This window comes from Gouania willdenowi, chromosome 8 (genome assembly GCF_900634775.1).
Source record: "Gouania willdenowi chromosome 8, fGouWil2.1, whole genome shotgun sequence".
NCBI lineage: Eukaryota > Metazoa > Chordata > Actinopteri > Blenniiformes > Gobiesocidae > Gouania > Gouania willdenowi.
This window is the reverse complement of record NC_041051.1, coordinates 27,695,018-27,712,195: the sequence shown is the minus strand read 5'-3', so window position 1 is coordinate 27,712,195 and position 17,178 is coordinate 27,695,018. Positions and strand designations below refer to the sequence as shown.

The 17,178-nt window shown below is 36.0% G+C and overlaps 2 protein-coding genes and 1 long non-coding RNA gene across 5 annotated transcripts; 2 read left to right on the top strand and 1 right to left on the bottom strand.

Annotated features, from left to right (window-relative positions):
• The first annotated feature begins 700 nt into the window (after positions 1–700).
• Positions 701–8,318, top strand: cd2bp2 (CD2 (cytoplasmic tail) binding protein 2). The gene is made up of 7 exons (XM_028454815.1): positions 701–779; positions 1,095–1,173; positions 3,818–3,947; positions 4,300–4,457; positions 5,670–6,258; positions 7,585–7,670; positions 8,099–8,318. The coding sequence occupies exons 2-7, from the start codon at positions 1,099–1,101 to the stop codon at positions 8,207–8,209; spliced, it is 1,149 nt and encodes a 382-aa protein (XP_028310616.1). The 5' UTR covers positions 701–779; positions 1,095–1,098; the 3' UTR covers positions 8,210–8,318.
• LOC114468114 (uncharacterized) lies at positions 2,623–16,982 on the bottom strand. 2 transcript variants are annotated; one of them, XR_003674618.1, is made up of 2 exons: positions 16,972–16,982; positions 2,623–3,272 (listed from the first exon to the last, which is right to left on the bottom strand). It is a non-coding gene; the product is annotated as an uncharacterized LOC114468114 (long non-coding RNA). The 2 variants fall into 2 exon arrangements; XR_003674617.1 differs by lacking the exon at positions 16,972–16,982 and adding an exon at positions 3,398–3,587.
• hmox1a (heme oxygenase 1a) lies at positions 12,580–17,163 on the top strand. 2 transcript variants are annotated; one of them, XM_028454816.1, is made up of 6 exons: positions 12,580–12,673; positions 12,763–12,812; positions 12,883–12,994; positions 13,628–13,843; positions 15,787–16,059; positions 16,905–17,163. In XM_028454816.1, the coding sequence occupies exons 2-6, from the start codon at positions 12,763–12,765 to the stop codon at positions 17,064–17,066; spliced, it is 813 nt and encodes a 270-aa protein (XP_028310617.1). In that variant the 5' UTR covers positions 12,580–12,673; the 3' UTR covers positions 17,067–17,163. The 2 variants fall into 2 exon arrangements, with proteins under 2 accessions (XP_028310617.1, XP_028310618.1); XM_028454817.1 differs by having other exon boundaries at positions 12,617–12,691.
• Positions 17,164–17,178: the final 15 nt, after the last annotated feature.

Sequence of the window (17,178 nt, the reverse complement as noted above, 5' to 3'; positions counted from 1 at the left end):
TATGTCATTTTAATCACCACAAACTGTTACAATCCTTAATAAACACTGATCATACCATTCTGTTTATTTTCATCAATTATTAAATATATTTTATTGATTTTATTCTATTTTGTCCGTTTTGTTTTGTTTATTTTATTTTATTCTGTTTTGTTTTATTTTATTCTATTCTGATCAGTTCTGTTTTAGTATATTTTACTGTAATCATTGTTATCATATTCTATTCTACTCAATTCTAATATATCAATTATCAAATTGCGTTTTTTTGTAAAATTATGTTTTTGCTCAAAATATTTAAGCATTTCATACTTTTCATTTATTCCTTATTATTATTATTATTATTATTATTATTATTATTATTATTATTATTATTATTATTATTTTCGTCCAATACATCCGTAGTTTTGGACACTATTTCTCTCCCTAAAAGATCCAGATAAAAAAATTATAATTTCAACAATTTTAGAAATTTTCCTGCAATTTTACATCAAATCATGCAAATCCTTCTACAGGCTGGATATTGACACGAAACCATTATCAATACTTTACATAGTTTGGTTGTTATTTTTGTATTTTATAGTTTCCCTTTTTCCAAGTGATTTTATTGTATAACGTGTATGCATAAATATGGTTAATTTAATATTTTAAATAATTATAAAACTTGCAGTTTTACAGTTGTTCACGTGGGGCGGTAAAGAGCTACAATGGTGACCTCCGGAAGTAAAAAATAAAAAAATAAAACCCGCGAAGAAGAAAGAAACATAAACGTCGCATCAGTTAACGTAAGCAAATGCTCACTCAATTCACATTAAAACTAATATTTTAATTCGCTTTAGGGCCTTGAAAGCATATATAATTGATTCCATATCAGTGTTTTTATGCATTCAGCCTTTATAACCGTCTTAAACTCTTTAATTGTATGTTGTGGTTGTTGTTTTTAGCCGCACAGCTAACATTAGCATTGTTCGTAGGAGTCTACTCTGAGGCTCTGAGCTTACACATTTTTCCTTTAGGTTGTTTTAGATCATATTTTTTATCCTCAACTGAAGTTTTTATCATCTGTAGCATTAAAGGAGTCAATGTTTTACTTTTTGCAGCGTCATGTCAAAAAGAAAAGTGACGTTTGAGGACGGAATAGGAGAACTGGACTTGGAGGAGGAAACTCCATTAAAAAAGGTAATCCTCCACTAGTGTTGTATCGTTCGTGAACGATTCGTTCAAAATGAACTAATCTTTTATATGACTCGGGAGTAACGAGTCTTCTCAGGGAGCGATTCGTTCATTTTCATGCAGTACCTTCTCTCGCCACATGGCAGCAGCTGCATGAGCTCAGTCAGCAGCAGACAGGAAACAGAAATGATTCGTTCACCACTCACTCAGCTGGATCCATTCTCAGGTCCCAGTTCTTTAGTCACGTGACAGACAGGCTGTCTGTGAGCAGCAAGCACTGCAGTTCGTTCGGTTCGTTCACGATTCGTTCATACGGATCATGACGGATTGCTCTTTCGTTCATTCGTCACGTGACAGCTGTGGCTCAGACAGCTACGGGGCTGGGGGGCTGTTGACTGAGAGCTGAACAAGGAAATGATTGATGTCTGATATCTACAGTTTATTTGTCATGTGACACCCGATATAGATTATTTATTCACGAAATCATAATTATAGTGGTCTTCAGTCCTTGTTGTGTTATTGTATAGCCTATATAATGAATGTGTTTGTAAATAAATACTTTCGAAAATTATATCAACGTGTTAACTTTGTGTTATTTGCCACACAATAGTAAAATACCACAATACGTTATTCATTCATGAAATCATAACTAATCAGCGGTCTCCGGTTCTTTTAACCTTTTTTATTTGAATAATATAATTTTAATTACGTTAAACATCTAGGCTGCACTTAATAGCTCCGGTTACCCACTCTGCTTTTGCTCATGTTCAAAACTTTCTGCACACGTCTGTGTTCTGTGACATGTCCGGAGAAAAAGTCACAATTTCATGAGATTTTTTTATTTTTTATATAAGTCTACCTGCGCTATATTAATCTGTGTATTGCTCTGCTCGTCTGCTGCTGCAGTATCGCTGTCAGTCTGATAGCCTACATAACGGGTTTGCATCGGATGAGAAAAGGAGGTGGAAACGCACCACAAATTCTCACTAAATGTTAACTTTAGAGCCTCTTTAATATACATGTGTCACTTTTAATTGTGCAATATTGTTGGTTTGGTTTGGTTTGGTTTTTATTTAATTTTATTCTTATTTAACTTTTTCTATTTAACTTTATTTATGTCTCTTAGATGTGTATAGTGTTGTGTATGTAATATACATGTGTCACTTTTAATTGTGCAATATTGTTGGTTTGGTTTGGTTTTTATTTAATTTTATTCTTATTTAACTTTTTCTATTTAACTTTATGTCTCTTACTCTTAGATGTGTATGTTGTGTATATAATACACATGTGTCACTTTTAATTGTGCAATATTGTTGGTTTGGTTTTTATTTAATTTTATTCTTTAACTTTTTCTATTTAACTTTATTTTTGTCTCTTAGATGTGTGTAGTGTTGTGTATATAATGTAAAGTGTGTTTTATATATAAGTCTCTTTAAAAATAAATATTTTCGAAAATTATATCAGCATATTTATTGTGTTATACTCTGCCACAAAATAATCAAACATAACAATGATAACAACAAACACAATAAAAATAACAATAATAGTAATAATAATAATGTCACTTTTTGGACACAATAAATGCACCATGTAAACATAGGCAACTCATCAACTATTATTTTTTGTTTTAATTGTATCATTAATTGTCAAAATTAGTTTTACATTCGCTGTCCTCTCCCCAGCTGTCATGTGATCGACTGCTCAGCCGAAAGGGTCTCTGTCTGCTCAGGCTGTGGAGCAGAGCAGTACTTGTTCTCGTTCATCCAACTCGTTCATTTGTCACGAGTCTGACTCGCGGGCTGACCGGGTCTTTCTCGTTCATCGTTCACAGCTCAGTACTTCGTTCTCGTTCGTCCAACTGGTTCCTTTGTCACATGACTCGCGGGCTGACCGGGTCTTTCTCGTTCATCGTTCACAGCTCAGTACTTCGTTCTCGTTCGTCCAACTGGTTCCTTTGTCACATGACTCGCGGGCTGACCGGGTCTTTCTCGTTCATCGTTCATCGGTTCACAGCTCTGGCTCAGGCTGAGCTCTGCGCCAGCAGCATTACTTCTCTCTGATTGGTCTGTTTTCACTGTCACGTGACAGTTACCCAGACTGCCGTGCTGTTAAACAATGATAACAGAGAGGATACAGGACACAAGTTACATTATTGTGGTGTGTGTTAGCTTTCCTGGGTTTTCAAATGGCTTGAATAGCTTATGGCATTTTGTGTGTTATACTTTGTCACCTGAAGCAAACCATCTTGTCTACAGTATTTATAGTTGGAGAAAACACGTCGGCGGTATGAGTTCTGCATTGTGCAGGCTTCAGCGCCATCTGCTGTACAAATGAACGAAATGATTCGTTCGGGACTCGTTCAATTTAATGTTCGAGAGTTAAAGAATCGAATCAGAGGAAAGAACCGGTTTTCCCATCACTATCCTCCACAGTTATTTACATATATTTTAACATTTTAATTAGCTTTATCTAATCCTACTCACTTTTAAGCACAGTGTGAATTTTTATTTCAGGAAATGTTAATTCATTTTTGTATATTTTACTATATATCCTTCTCTTGTTCATCAAGTTAGATTGCTGTTCTGTGCAAACCTACTTGGCTAAAAAATGTTTTCCGTTTCTGTTTGTTCTTTTGTTTGTGTTTAAGCAGAGCTGTGAAGCGGTCAGTGGACCGGGCTCCAGATTTAAGGGCAAACATTCTCTGGACAGCGATGAAGAGGACGAAGGCGAGGACAAGAGCAGCAGCAAATATGATATATTAGCTGATGATGACGTGGATGGTACGTCATGTTTTTTTTATTCTCAATATATGTCAGGAATCAGAGAACTGTCCCTGTATAATGGTTGTTTTTAAAAATACTTTTTTGTCCCCAAATGGGAAAATATTGTCATTACAGCAGCATAATTCAGCAGAAATATTTATGAAATAAATGCATGTTTTTGTCATTGATGCATTGATTCATGCACACATATCAAGCTAGTGCCGGTACTAGACGCAGCTGGGGAAAAAACAGTTGAATTTCTATTAATACACATGAAAATAAGGATAAAGGGTTTATAATATGTAACAAAAATGAATATTTAAAAGATAAAAACCTGAATAAAACAGAAACGGTTTGTGTGTGTTATCAGGTCAAGAGGGAGCAACGATTGACTTTGATGAAGGAGTTTCCATCACACCGTTCAACCTGGATGAGGAGATGCAGGAAGGTCACTTTGACTCTGAGGGAAACTACTTCATTAAAAAGGAACAACAGATCCGAGACAACTGGCTTGACAACATAGACTGGGTGAGTGGAGTGACAAAAGACTGAAGAACATGGTTCCTGCCTAAAAAGAGTGCGAGGACGAGCGTCACTGCTAACACACAGATGTAAACAATCAGTCACACAAAATAACACAGCTTTTAATTTGTATTTATTTATTTTTACTTTTTAACCAAAGGAGAAAAACGGTGAGTACTTTAGATGACTGTTAACAAACCCCAATACTGCTAACTTAAAGTTTCACTGGGAGATGATTAATTATAATTATTATTTTAATTGCCTGATAATCGAAAATTTTATCGTTTTTATTGATCTGAGATCTGATAACATAGCCCTGCCCGTTTACCTTGCACAGCCAGCGCTGCTACGTGCTAAGCTAACCATCATCCTTGCAAATTTTACCTTTACAAGTACAAAATGGTAAGAAATAAAATGTATTTAATTTTTTTTTACTTTAAAAAAAAAAAACTAATAAATGTTAACTAACTGTAATTCAAGGACAAATACAAAAAAACAAGTGGTATGTTTATCAAACTGTCAATTACATTTTTCAAAAAAGTTAATCTTTTGCGTCTACCACAGATTCTGATTCTATTAAATTCTTAAATTCACACACATCTCTATAAAAGTGCCTAGTATGTTTTATGAAAAATCAATTATATTCATCTTCCATACTAAAATGCAGTGAGGAGTGAAGTAGTTTAACAAGGTCTGATGTGGTTCACTGACAGTTAGTGACTGGGCGTGTGTTAGTACAAATATATGATTTTTTTTTTTTGTTAAAAACATGATTAAAAAATTTGATTTGGACATTTTTTGGATTTATACGATAATCTTGCTGTGAAATATCACAATATTTTTGCCAAATCAATAATTTTCTTACACCCTTATATTAATATACTGCTTTGTTATGGGTTTTTTTGTTGTTGTTTTTTTTCGCACCATCCACCAAGTCATATTTCTTGTATTGTTTAAACTTGACTAATATAACAAATAAAACATTTTTGATTTCTGGCATGTGGAACTGGTCGCTGTTACGTAGTTTCTTCACAGTCTAAGAAGAAGTAGGATTACATCTAGAATCTTCAGGTTTCCTTCTTCCTCACCTGGAAAGATGTGATTAAAATTACAGCTTTTGGATGGAACATGATACAGCCGCTGCACAGACTGTCAAACAAGAAACCTATGATTTTTTTTGTGAAAGTAGTTTGAAATAACATAGATTATTCCTTCTAGGTGAGAATCAAGGAGCAGCCTGCGAAGCAGAAGAAGAAAGGCCTGGCTGCCAAAAGGAGGCGTAGAGCAGGCGATGAAGATGAGGCCGAGGAAGAAAAGCAGAGAGAGGAGAAGCGGATGTCGCAGGACGGAGAAGACGAGGAGGAAGACGAAGAGGAGAAGGAGCCGGCCGAGGATCCGTTGGCTTCCTTCACGCAGCAGCAGCTCACTGAGGCCGTGATCGAGATGATGCGGCCCGGAGAAACAGTGGCGGCGGCGCTGCGACGGCTCGGCGGCCTAAAAGGTCAGAAGAAGAACAAACTAAGGAAGGAAAGCGAGAACACGGAGGACAAACGAGACGCAGACAAGCTGGACAGACTCACCGATCTGGCCGACCGGCTGGTGGGCTCGGGAATGTTTGAAATCTACCAGCAAACCTACGAGAAACTGGCCTATTTGATGAAGAGCATGAGCAGCAAGCAGTCGGCCGTCAAGCAGAGAAATAAGGACGACGATGGCGAGGAGGAAGACGAGCTCGACATGTTTGGGAATGAATTTGATGAGAAGGTCGGCAGCAAAGCAGAGAAACAAGAGGACGACGGCACGAGAGGTGAATCCTACACTCACAGCATCAGCATTTTCTTTGTAAATGTACTTCAGTCACAGTTTGATGTAATACATGTAGTGTGATGACTGTTTTTCACATCAGTCGCTCTGAAAGGAATGTATTTTAGGATTTTTGTTACAAAATTAGCTTTTTGTTTCTCTGTTTCAAAGAAACTGGTTAATTAAGCTGAGTCACAACTGGAGCAACATAAACCAATAGTATTTTTTCTTGTTCATGGCACCAACTTTAGTAAAGTATAATTCTACACTTGTTTCTAAAAGGTCTCATTTTTCTTCAGCGTATGATATTTCCCTCAGTTTTAATAAAAATAAAATGCGCAATGACATATTTTAGATAGGGGTGTCAAATGATTGCGTTAATTGCAAATAATTAATTGCTCTCATATTTAGTGTATGTTTTTAATCTCATTTATCTCATTTTTAATCTCTAACCTCATATGCACATAAATGCAAAGCCCCCAGTTGAGTTCATTCATAGCTAACATTAGCAGCAAAGACGTCATTCGCCAAATCTCGAGGTGAACATCTCACGTAGGAGCAAGTCTGCGACCGACAAGATGATGGAGCAGAAATACCAGAATAAATACCAGACATGATGTTAGCATAGCTGCTAGATAGCTTGATATTGTTTCAGCACTATATTTTAAGATGATGAACAATGTTCTTTTATGTGTTAACTGGACCTGATTTATTATGTTATTTTCTAACTATTGGGAGAATAGAACGCAGTAACATTTCCCCCTGGTGGTCAAAACTAGAGTTGCTGGAAGCACTTGGAACTAATTTAATGAAAATACTAATAATCAGAATGTGGAAAAGCATCTGTTGAAATCTGTGATAAACAATAAATGACTTTATATAGCCACATATTTGTTATAAATCAATCTTTTGATCTGCTACGATAATGTGATGAATTTAAATGAAAACACCTCAATTTGACGACTTTTCTCAGCAATTTTTAGGTGAGATTAATTATGGATCATAAATAATTAATCCCTCAATTTTTTAATCTCTTGGCAGCACAAATTTTAGAACAGTAATAATGACAATTTTTTTTTTTTTTTTTTAATGCTCAGTGTTTAGCAAGGCCGTTGTTCCTCCTCGTTCTCCCCCGTCATCTCGTCATGACATAACCCCCACTTTCCCCCCATAATTTGATACTGGGATAGTTTGTCTCGATGTAGGCTACATCCAATATTTTTTTGCTCATAATAAAGCAACTTTAGGTAACTATTTACATTTTAAAACCAGCACTAATGTGGCTAAATGTGATGTTTCACATTGATTTGAATGTCTTTTTGTCCTTCAGTGAGCGATGAGGTGATGTGGGAGTACAAGTGGGTCAACGAGGAAGGATCAGAGATCTACGGCCCGTTCACCAGCCAGCAGATGCAGGTATTCATTCACACGTGATATGAAATGGCTGCTGGGAATGTGGGAATTTTTCTAAGGTCTCCACAGGCTTTTATTTTCAAAATGTGCAGTCATCGAACAAAACCAAAGACGGGAAATCTGTGCAAATTTGAGACGAGATAAGCTCGTCTATTTATTTTCATTGTTATAGTATTAGCATTATTATTATTTTTCTACCCTTGTTATCCCGGTCTTATTTATTCCCTTTGTGTAAATGTTTTGATGATGTAACCAACAATATTTTCTTGCTGTGGGACGAATAAAGGTGTATTTTAACTCATCTCAACTTCATCTACCATCATCAGCTCTGAGTTAATCTCTTCATTATCTTTTTTTTTTCTTTAAATCTCTTTGCTATCTGACCTGTATCTTTGGTCCCTCTTGGTGGGCTTCACTCTTATGTTTTCCAGGACTGGGTGGATGATGGTTATTTCAGCACTGGTGTTTACTGCAGGAGAGTCGATCAGGAGGGATCGCAATTCTACAACTCCAAGAGACTCGACTTTGAGCTCTACACGTGATTTAGAAATGAAGTCCTTCACCATCCGGTGTCAAATCTGTTCAATTCAAACTTCTGTGTTGATTGTACATTGTTTTAAATAAAGATTTCATGTTTGTTGTGCTTTTAAATGTATTTTGTGTGGTTTAGTTGTTTGGTGTTTTTATTAATTACTTAAAGCTAAATATAAACATCAGGAAAAAGATCTTGAGCAGTTTTTGGTATTATCCTATAGTAATATTGTATCTATACAGAAACTTGGCTAATTTAAGGGAAAATACAGTGGGGCAAAAAAAAGTATTTAGTCAGCCATCAATTGTGCAAGTTCTCCCACTTAAAAAGACGAGAGGCCTGTAATTTTCATCATAGGTATTCCTCAATACCTATGAGAGACAAAATGAGAAAAAAAAAAATCACATCGTAGCATTTTTAATGAATTTGTTTGCGAATTATGGTAGAAAATATTTAAAGTATTTGGTCAATAAAAGTTCATCTCAATAATTTGTAATGTACCCTTTGTTGGCAATGACAGTGGTCAAACTTTTTCTGTAAGTCTGCATTCCTCTATGCAGATCTCTAGAGCAGTGATGTTTTGGGGCTGTCGCTGGGCAACACTCCAAAGATTTTCTATGGGGTTGAGATCTGGAGACTGGCTGGGCCACTCCAGGACCTTGAAATGCTTCTTACGAAGACACTGCTTTGTTGCCTGGGCGCTGTATTTGGGATCATTGTCGTGCTGAAAGACCCAGTCACACTTCATCGTCAATGCCCTTGCTGATGGAAGGAGGTTTTTACTAAAAATCTCATGATACATGGCCCCATTCATTCCTTGCTTTACACAGATCAGTCATCCTGGTCCCTTTGCAGAGAAATAGCCCCAAAGCATGATGTTACCACCCCCATGCTTTACAGTAGGTATGGTGTTCTTTCTCCTCCAAACATGACGAGTTATTACCAAAAATGTTCTATTTTGGTTTCATCTGACCATATGACATTCACCCAATCCTCTTCTGGATCATCCAAATGCTCTCTAGCAAACTTCAGATGGGCCTGGACATGTACTGACTTAAGCAGGGGGACTGTTTCAAACCCCTCTAGGATGTCATGTCAAGGCTTGAGGGGCTGCAACATAAACAATACGCCACACAGAAATCAAAGGTTTATCACAAGTATTTAACAAAATCCTAAAAGTAGCAACAGAACAAACTAAAAGGGACTGGAGACCCTGGCAAAACTGAACAAAAGTGGAGGACACTGGGCCAACCCTATACAGGGCCGGCGTCCCACCATCCACCCTCTAAACCAGGGGTGTCCAATTCCGGTCCTCGAGGGCCACTATCCAGCATGTTTTAGATGTTTCCCTCTTCCAACACACCTGATTGAAATGATCAACTCCTCATCCAGCTCTGCAGAAGCCTGATAACGATCCTAATCATTTGCATGCCTTAAATACTGTAGGTGCTGCTGTGCTCCCTCTATGAGATCTACAAAGCTTTGGAGGAGGAACTGGACAGAAATGCTTCCCATCCTGCAGTGGCTCCCATCTACTTCCCACAGGAACTGGGACGCTTGGAGCCTCTGGAACAGGACCTGGAGTTTTTCTTGGGTTCAGACTGGAAACAGAAGGTTATCATTCCTTCAGCCACGCACAGATACCAGCAGAGGCTCAGACAGGTGAATGAATGCACCTCAACAATTTCATTTTCACAGCAAATTTGGATTTTGTTTTAACCATTTGACTAAAATAGAATGTAGTTTTTTAACGATTTAAATACCATTAAAATCCTGATATGGGATGTTTTCAATGTTTGTAAAAAACACAGAGACAGATTTGATTGGGTGTTTTTTTCTCAGAAAAAATATTTTTTTTCCATTTTATGCTTTACTATAGCCTTATCTCCGATTTTTTTCTAACGTTTTCCATTTTTATGCCTTTCTATATAGCCTTAATTCAGATTTTTAAAAAAAAAACTTTTCCGTTTTTATTCCTTACTGTAACCTTATCTCAGAATAAAAAAATATATATAATTTTTTTTTTTTTTGGTCTTGGCCATAGTGGAGTTTGGAGTGTGACTGTTTGAGGTTGTGGACAGGTGTCTTTTATACTGATAATGAGCTCAAACAGGTGCCATTAATACAGGTAACGAGTGGAAGACAGAGGAGCCTCTTAAAGAAGAAGTTACAGGTCTGTGAGAGTCAGAAATCTTACTTGTTTGTAGGTGACCAAATAGTTATTTTACTGAGGGATTTATCAATTAATTCATTAAAAATCCTACAATGTGATTTTCTGTATTATTTTTCTCATTTTTTCTCTCATAGTTGAGGTATAACTATGATGAAAATTACAGGCCTCTCTTATTTTTTTTAGGTGGGAGTACTTGCACAATTGGTGGCGGACTAATTACTTTTGAGTATTTACTGTATATTACTTTTCTTTTAAAGAGGGTTCGATTTTTAACAGATTGCCATCACAATTCTAACACTAGTGGGCATTAACTGGTTATTTTCTTCAAAGTAGTGTTTTCACTGTTTCCTGATGAGGTAGAGTATTGTCTCAGTCCTAGTTGGTGGATATAAACTAAATCATTAACCTCACCAATAGAGACTACAGTTTCACAATACAAATGCACAACCTTGGAGATATTTCTGTAATAAAAACTTGTTTTGTGTTTTATTAAATATTGTTTGAAAGCAGATTTCACTTTTCTACTTTTATTTTGAAAAAAGAAAGATGATTTAAAAAATAAATAAATCTATAAACACTTGTACATACGTGTGCATTTCTAATATATTTTTCAACATTTTGAGCATTCATTTATATTGAATTATTCTATCCTAGGCCCCATGGAGAAATCATAAAATAAGATAAAAATAAATTAAAAAAAACACTCCCCTATTAATGACAATTGTTTACAACTTTTACTTGTTCTGGTACAAATTGAGATTAATCGTTGATATAAACGCTTATAAATGTGATAATATTGCAGCTAGGCTGAGTTTGTCAAAACAAACAGAACAGGAACTGAGAAGTTTCCATTTCACCAGCTGCCCTTATCTAACCCCAGTTTCTGCACACACACAAAAACACCCTACAACAATAAGTGTCATACAAGTAAAGCATGAGAAAAAATAATGTCAGAACAACAAAGTCAAGGTTGAGCTCATCTTTTGACATTTGAAAAAAGTTATTTTTGCATTATTATTAGCAGGTCTCATGAATACAGAGGGCAAGGAATAAGTCATGAGAAAAACCATGATGACACTTGTGAAAAATATGCATGTCTGACAAAATCCCCATGTTAAATGTTTAGTTTACTTCCATTTCTGCTGTGTATGACACATCATATATTAGGTGTGGAAATCTCACTAGCACATGAAATATGCTTATGTTATACTTGAAGGGGAAGTACAATCTTTCAGTGTAGTTATATCGTGTCAGTGTTGTATTAGGAACTGCAGCTGAATGGTAAATAAAGAGGATGGGGTGCAGAATAAACTCTCCTTGGTGGGATCAGACGTACAGTGGGTACGGAAAGTATTCAGACGCCTTTAAATTTGACACCCTTTGTTTTATTCAGCCATTTGCTAAAATCAAGCTGAAAACACACAGTTAATGCTCAACTACCAGAAGGGTCAGATCAGTCTGCAGGAGTACATGGTGAGGAGGCCTCAATCAGAGACACATCACACGTCAGTCTGTCAGTCAGTCAGTCAGTCAGTGTCCTGATGTCTGTGTGCTGCCTTCGAGTGCTAGTTTTTAGGATCTTATGATAGCCTTATCTCAGAAAAAAATCTAAACTTTTTCCATTTTTATGCCATATAGCCTTATCTCAGAAAATAGATTTCCAAATCTTTTAATTTTTTATGCCTTCCTATAGCTTTATCTCAGAAAATAAATGTCAATTTTTTCATTTTTACGCTGCCTTATTTCAGAAAAAAATGATACTTTTTCCATTTTTATGCCTTATAGCCTTATCTCATAAATCATTTAACATTTATTTTTGTAATTTAACATTTAGATTTGACATTTAGATTTAGGTTTTCTAAATCTAAAATGATAACGTTAGCATGAATTAGCTTTCATGTTGGTACTTCCTGTGAATTTGCATATTAGCTAAATATTTTGTTTCACCCATGACAGTTAGATTTAAAATAAGTTTTAAACGTGGTTTGTTGCTCAATGTTTATATTAGCATGACTGTGCAACTTTTCACCCCCCCCCCCATAAATGTGTCTACTTGTAATCAAATTAGTGAATTAGCTCCTGAATAAAAATGCTGACTCATACTTCTGCACTGGGTTTTTCTGCTTTTCCTCTGCATCATGTTTTCTGATTTTGTGTCACAATCTCCTTGTTGTGACCCAGCAGTCCCACTTCCACTCTGACTCAGCAGCTCTTATTGTATAAAGGAAGTGATGGAGGGCCGAGGGACACAACAGAACCAACCTCAGAAGAAGATCCAGCAAAGACTTCACTTCATCCAAGGTAAACGCAACGTGTGACGTGAGTAGATTTAGTTAGATTTAGTTGGTAAAATCACTTTATCAACCCTTTTCCTTTGCAAACCTGAATAGATGCATCCCATGAAGAGTGCCAGGAAACATGACACAGAAGACATTGGAAGGTAAATACTTCATTAAAAAAACTCTCCTTTTAAGAAAAAAAAAAACCTAATGTTTGAATGTTTTCTTTAGGGATCTGTCAGAGCAAATCAAGTCAGCCACTCAGGACAACCACGTACGAGCTGAAAACACACAGTTAATGCTCAACTACCAGAAGGGTCAGATCAGTCTGCAAGAGTACAAGGTGAGGAGGCCTCAACCAGAGACACATCACACATGTCAGTCAGTCAGTCAGTGTCAGTCAGTGTCCTGATGTCTGTGTGCTGCCTTCAAGTGCTAGTTTTTAGGATCTTATGATAGCCTTATCTCAGAAAAAAATCAAAACTTTTTCCATTTTTATGCCATATAGCCTTATCTCAGAAAACAGATTTCCAATTTTTTTTTTATTTTTATGCCATCCTATTGCTTTCTCTTAGAAAAAAAATCTAAATGTTTCCATTTTTATGGAAACAATTAGATTTCTGAGATAAAATAAAAAAATAAAATAAAATAAATGTCAATTTTTTCATTTCTATGCTGCCTTATTTCCGAAAAAAATTATACTTTTTTCCATTTGTATGCCTTACTGCCTTATCTCAGAAAATACATTTCCAAATTTTTAAATTCTTATGCCCTCCTATAGACTTAACTCAGGAAAAATAAACTTTTTCCATTTTTTCTTATCTCATAAAAAAATCTAAAATGTTTAAATTTTTATGTCTTACTATTTATTATCTCTGGGAAAAAAAATAAAAACTTTTTCATTTTTATGCCTTATAGCCTTATCTCAGAAAATAAATGAAAAAAATTTTCCATTTGCATGCCTTAAATACTGTAGGTGCTGCTGTGCTCCCTCTATGAGATCTACAAAGCTTTGGAGGAGGAACTGGACAGAAATGCTTCCCATCCTGCAGTGGCTCCCATCTACTTCCCACAGGAACTGGGACGCTTGGAGCCTCTGGAACAGGACCTGGAGTTTTTCTTGGGTTCAGACTGGAAACAGAAGGTTATCATTCCTTCAGCCACGCACAGATACCAGCAGAGGCTCAGACGGGTGAATGAATGCACCTCAACAATTTCATTTTCACAGCAAATTTGGATTTTGTTTTAACCATTTGACTAAAATAGAATGTAGTTTTTTAACGATTTAAATACCATTAAAATCCTGATATGGGATGTTTTCAATGTTTGTAAAAAACACAGAGACAGATTTGATTGGGTGTTTTTTTCTCAGAAAAAATATTTTTTTTCCATTTTATGCTTTACTATAGCCTTATCTCCGATTTTTTTCTAACGTTTTCCATTTTTATGCCTTTCTATATAGCCTTAATTCAGATTTTTAAAAAAAAAAGTTTTCCGTTTTTATTCCTTACTGTAACCTTATCTCAGAATAAAAAAATATATATAATTTTTATGCCTTACTATAGTCTTACCTCTGTTTTGAGGTGTTAGAAAAAAATTTGCCCATTTTTATGCCTTACTATGGTCTTACCTCCATTTTGAGGTGTTTGAAAATTTTTTGCCCGTTTTAATGCCTTACTATAGTCTTACTTCCATTTTGAGGCGTTTGAAATTTTTTTGCCCGTTTTTATGCCTTGCTATAGCCTTACCTCTGTTTTGAGGCATTTGAAAAATTTTTGCCCGTTTTTATGCCTTATTATAGTCTTAACTCCGTTTTGAGGTGTTAGAAAGTTTTTCGCCTGTTTTTATGTCTTGCTGTTTATAGTCTTACTTCCGTTTTGAGGCATTTGAAAAATTTTTGCCCGTTTTTATGCCTTACTATAGCCTTACCTCTGTTTTGAGGCATTTTTTAAAAAAAAACCCATTTTTAAGCCTTACTATAGCTTTACCTCCGTTTTGAGGCGTTTGAAATTTTTTTGACCATTTTTATGCCTTACTCTGTTTTGAGGCATTTGAAAAAATTTTGCACGTTTTCATGCCTTACTATAGTCTTACCTCCTTTTTGAGGCGTTAGAAATTTTTCGGCCGTTTTTATGCCTTATTATAGCCTTACCTCCGTTTTGAGGCGTTTGAAATTTTTTTGACCATTTTTTATGCCTTATTTTAGTCTTAGTTCCTTTTTGAGGTGTTAGAATTTTTTCGCCCGTTTTTATACCTTACTATAGCCTTACCCTAGTTTTCAGGCGTTTGGAATTTTTTTGCCCGTTTCTATACCTTACTATAGTCTTACCTTCGTTTTGAGGCGTTTGAATTTTTTTTGTTTTGAGGCATTTTAAAAAAAATTGCCCATTTTTATGCCTTACTATAGCTCTACCTCCGTTTCAAGGCGTTTGAAAAATTTTTGCCCGTTTTTATGCCTTACTATAGTCTTACCTCCTTTTTGAGGCGTTAGAAATTTTTCGCCCGTTTTTATGCCTTACTATAGCCTTACCTCCGTTTTGAGGCGTTTGAAAAAATTTTGCCCGTTTTTATGCCTTACTATAGTCTTACTTCCTTTTTGAGGTGTTTGAAATTTTTTTGACCATTTTTAGCCTTACCCTGTTTTGAGGCATTTGAAAAAATTTTGCCCGTTTTTATGCCTTACTCTGTTTTGAGGCGTTTGAATTTTTTTTGTTTTGAGGCATTTTAAAAAAAATTGCCCATTTTTATGCCTTACTATAGCTCTACCTCCGTTTTGAGGCGTTTGAAAATTTTTTGCCCGTTTTTATGCCTTACTCTGTTTTGAGGCATTTGAAAAAATTTTGCACATTTTCATGCCTTACTATAGCCTCAACTCCGTTTTGAGGCGTTTGAAATTTTTTTGACCATTTTTATGCCTTACCTCCTTTTTGAGGCGTTAGAAATTTTTCACCCGTTTCTATGCCTTACTATAGCCTTACCTCTTATTTGTGGCATTTGAATTTTTTTTGCTCTACTATAGCCTTACCTCCGTTTTGAGGCATTTGAAATCTTTTCTCCCGTTTTCTTGTCATACTATAATCTTATCTCGTAAGTGACCCCAACCCTACAATCCTCTCATTTTTAATTTTTCTTCAGATTGGGAAGGAGAAGCCGGAGCTGCTGGTGGCACATGCTTACACTCGTTACCTTGGGGACCTGTCCGGGGGCCAGGTTCTAGGAAAAATTACCCAGAAGGCTCTAGGGCTGACCAGTAGAGATGGACTGTCGTTTTTCTCCTTCCCTGGTGTGACCAGTGCCACCCGCTTCAAGCAGCTGTACAGGAGCAGGATGAACAGCATCGAGCTGACTGAGGAGGAGAGGGTGGAGGTGCTGGAGGAGGCAGTGACGGCCTTTGAGCTCAACATCCAGGTGAGCTACCTGGGTTTTTATTTCACCTCATTAACATATACCAATTATCTCAACATCATTAGAAATAAAAATAGAGTTTAACAGAGAAATTCAAATGATGGTTTTGTGAGAGAAGGAAAAAAACTGAAGATGAAGAATATGTTGCTTTAAAGGAGGCGTGGGTGCAAATTAGAAAATCCTTTTCAAAATAAAAGCACAAGAGCTTTTATTTTATATGTGGCCTTGTGTTCCACTTTGTTTCAGTGAACTTTAAGAGATCACTACACTTTTTTATATTAGAAAAATTGCTTAAACCTTTTAAAACAAGATGTGTCTCAGTTTAAAGCACGGGTGTCAAACATTTTAGTTCAGGGGCCAAATACGGACCTGTTTGATCTTAAGTGGGCAGCGGATATTAGAAGAGGGGGAAAAAAAGAACAATTTTAATGAAAATTTTAAGTTTAATTAAATTAGTGAATTTGAGTTATCTACAACTGGATTAATTGATCATTTACACAATAATTCATGTTTTCTCTGTAATTTTTACTTTCTCCTGCGGGCCACATTGGATGGTTTAAAGAGCTGGATTTGACTCCCGGGCCTCGAGTTTGACACATTGTTTAATGTCTTAAAAGAAAAAAAAACAGTATAAGGTCATGTGCAACATTTGTGTTTTACTGTTTCTATTATTAAAGCCCTACAATGACTTTAGGCTTGATTGTCACATGATCAGATCTGCAATAAACTTTAATGAATCTTCACTAAAAATGACTGCAGCTTATTGCAGATATGTTTTAAGTGATTGTGACCGGCGTCTGAATGCAGCGAACAGAAGTCAATCATACTTTCTGTTCCAACTCCTCCAGGTTTTTGACGACTTGCAGAAAATGCTGAGCATCACAACAGAAACGGCAAAACAATCCCACAAATCACCACCAGCTGTGTTTCCATCATCGCCAGTCGTGCAGTTTGCTGTCGGAGTGTGCGTCACGCTGGTCACGATCGGAGCAGGAATCTACGCCTTGTAGGCCGGAAGTTTATCTTTGAATAGTGCTGGACCAGCACAACATTCCACAATCAGAAAATAACATTTTTAAATAAAAAAAAAATGCTTTGATATGAAAAGTGTGTGTTATTCCT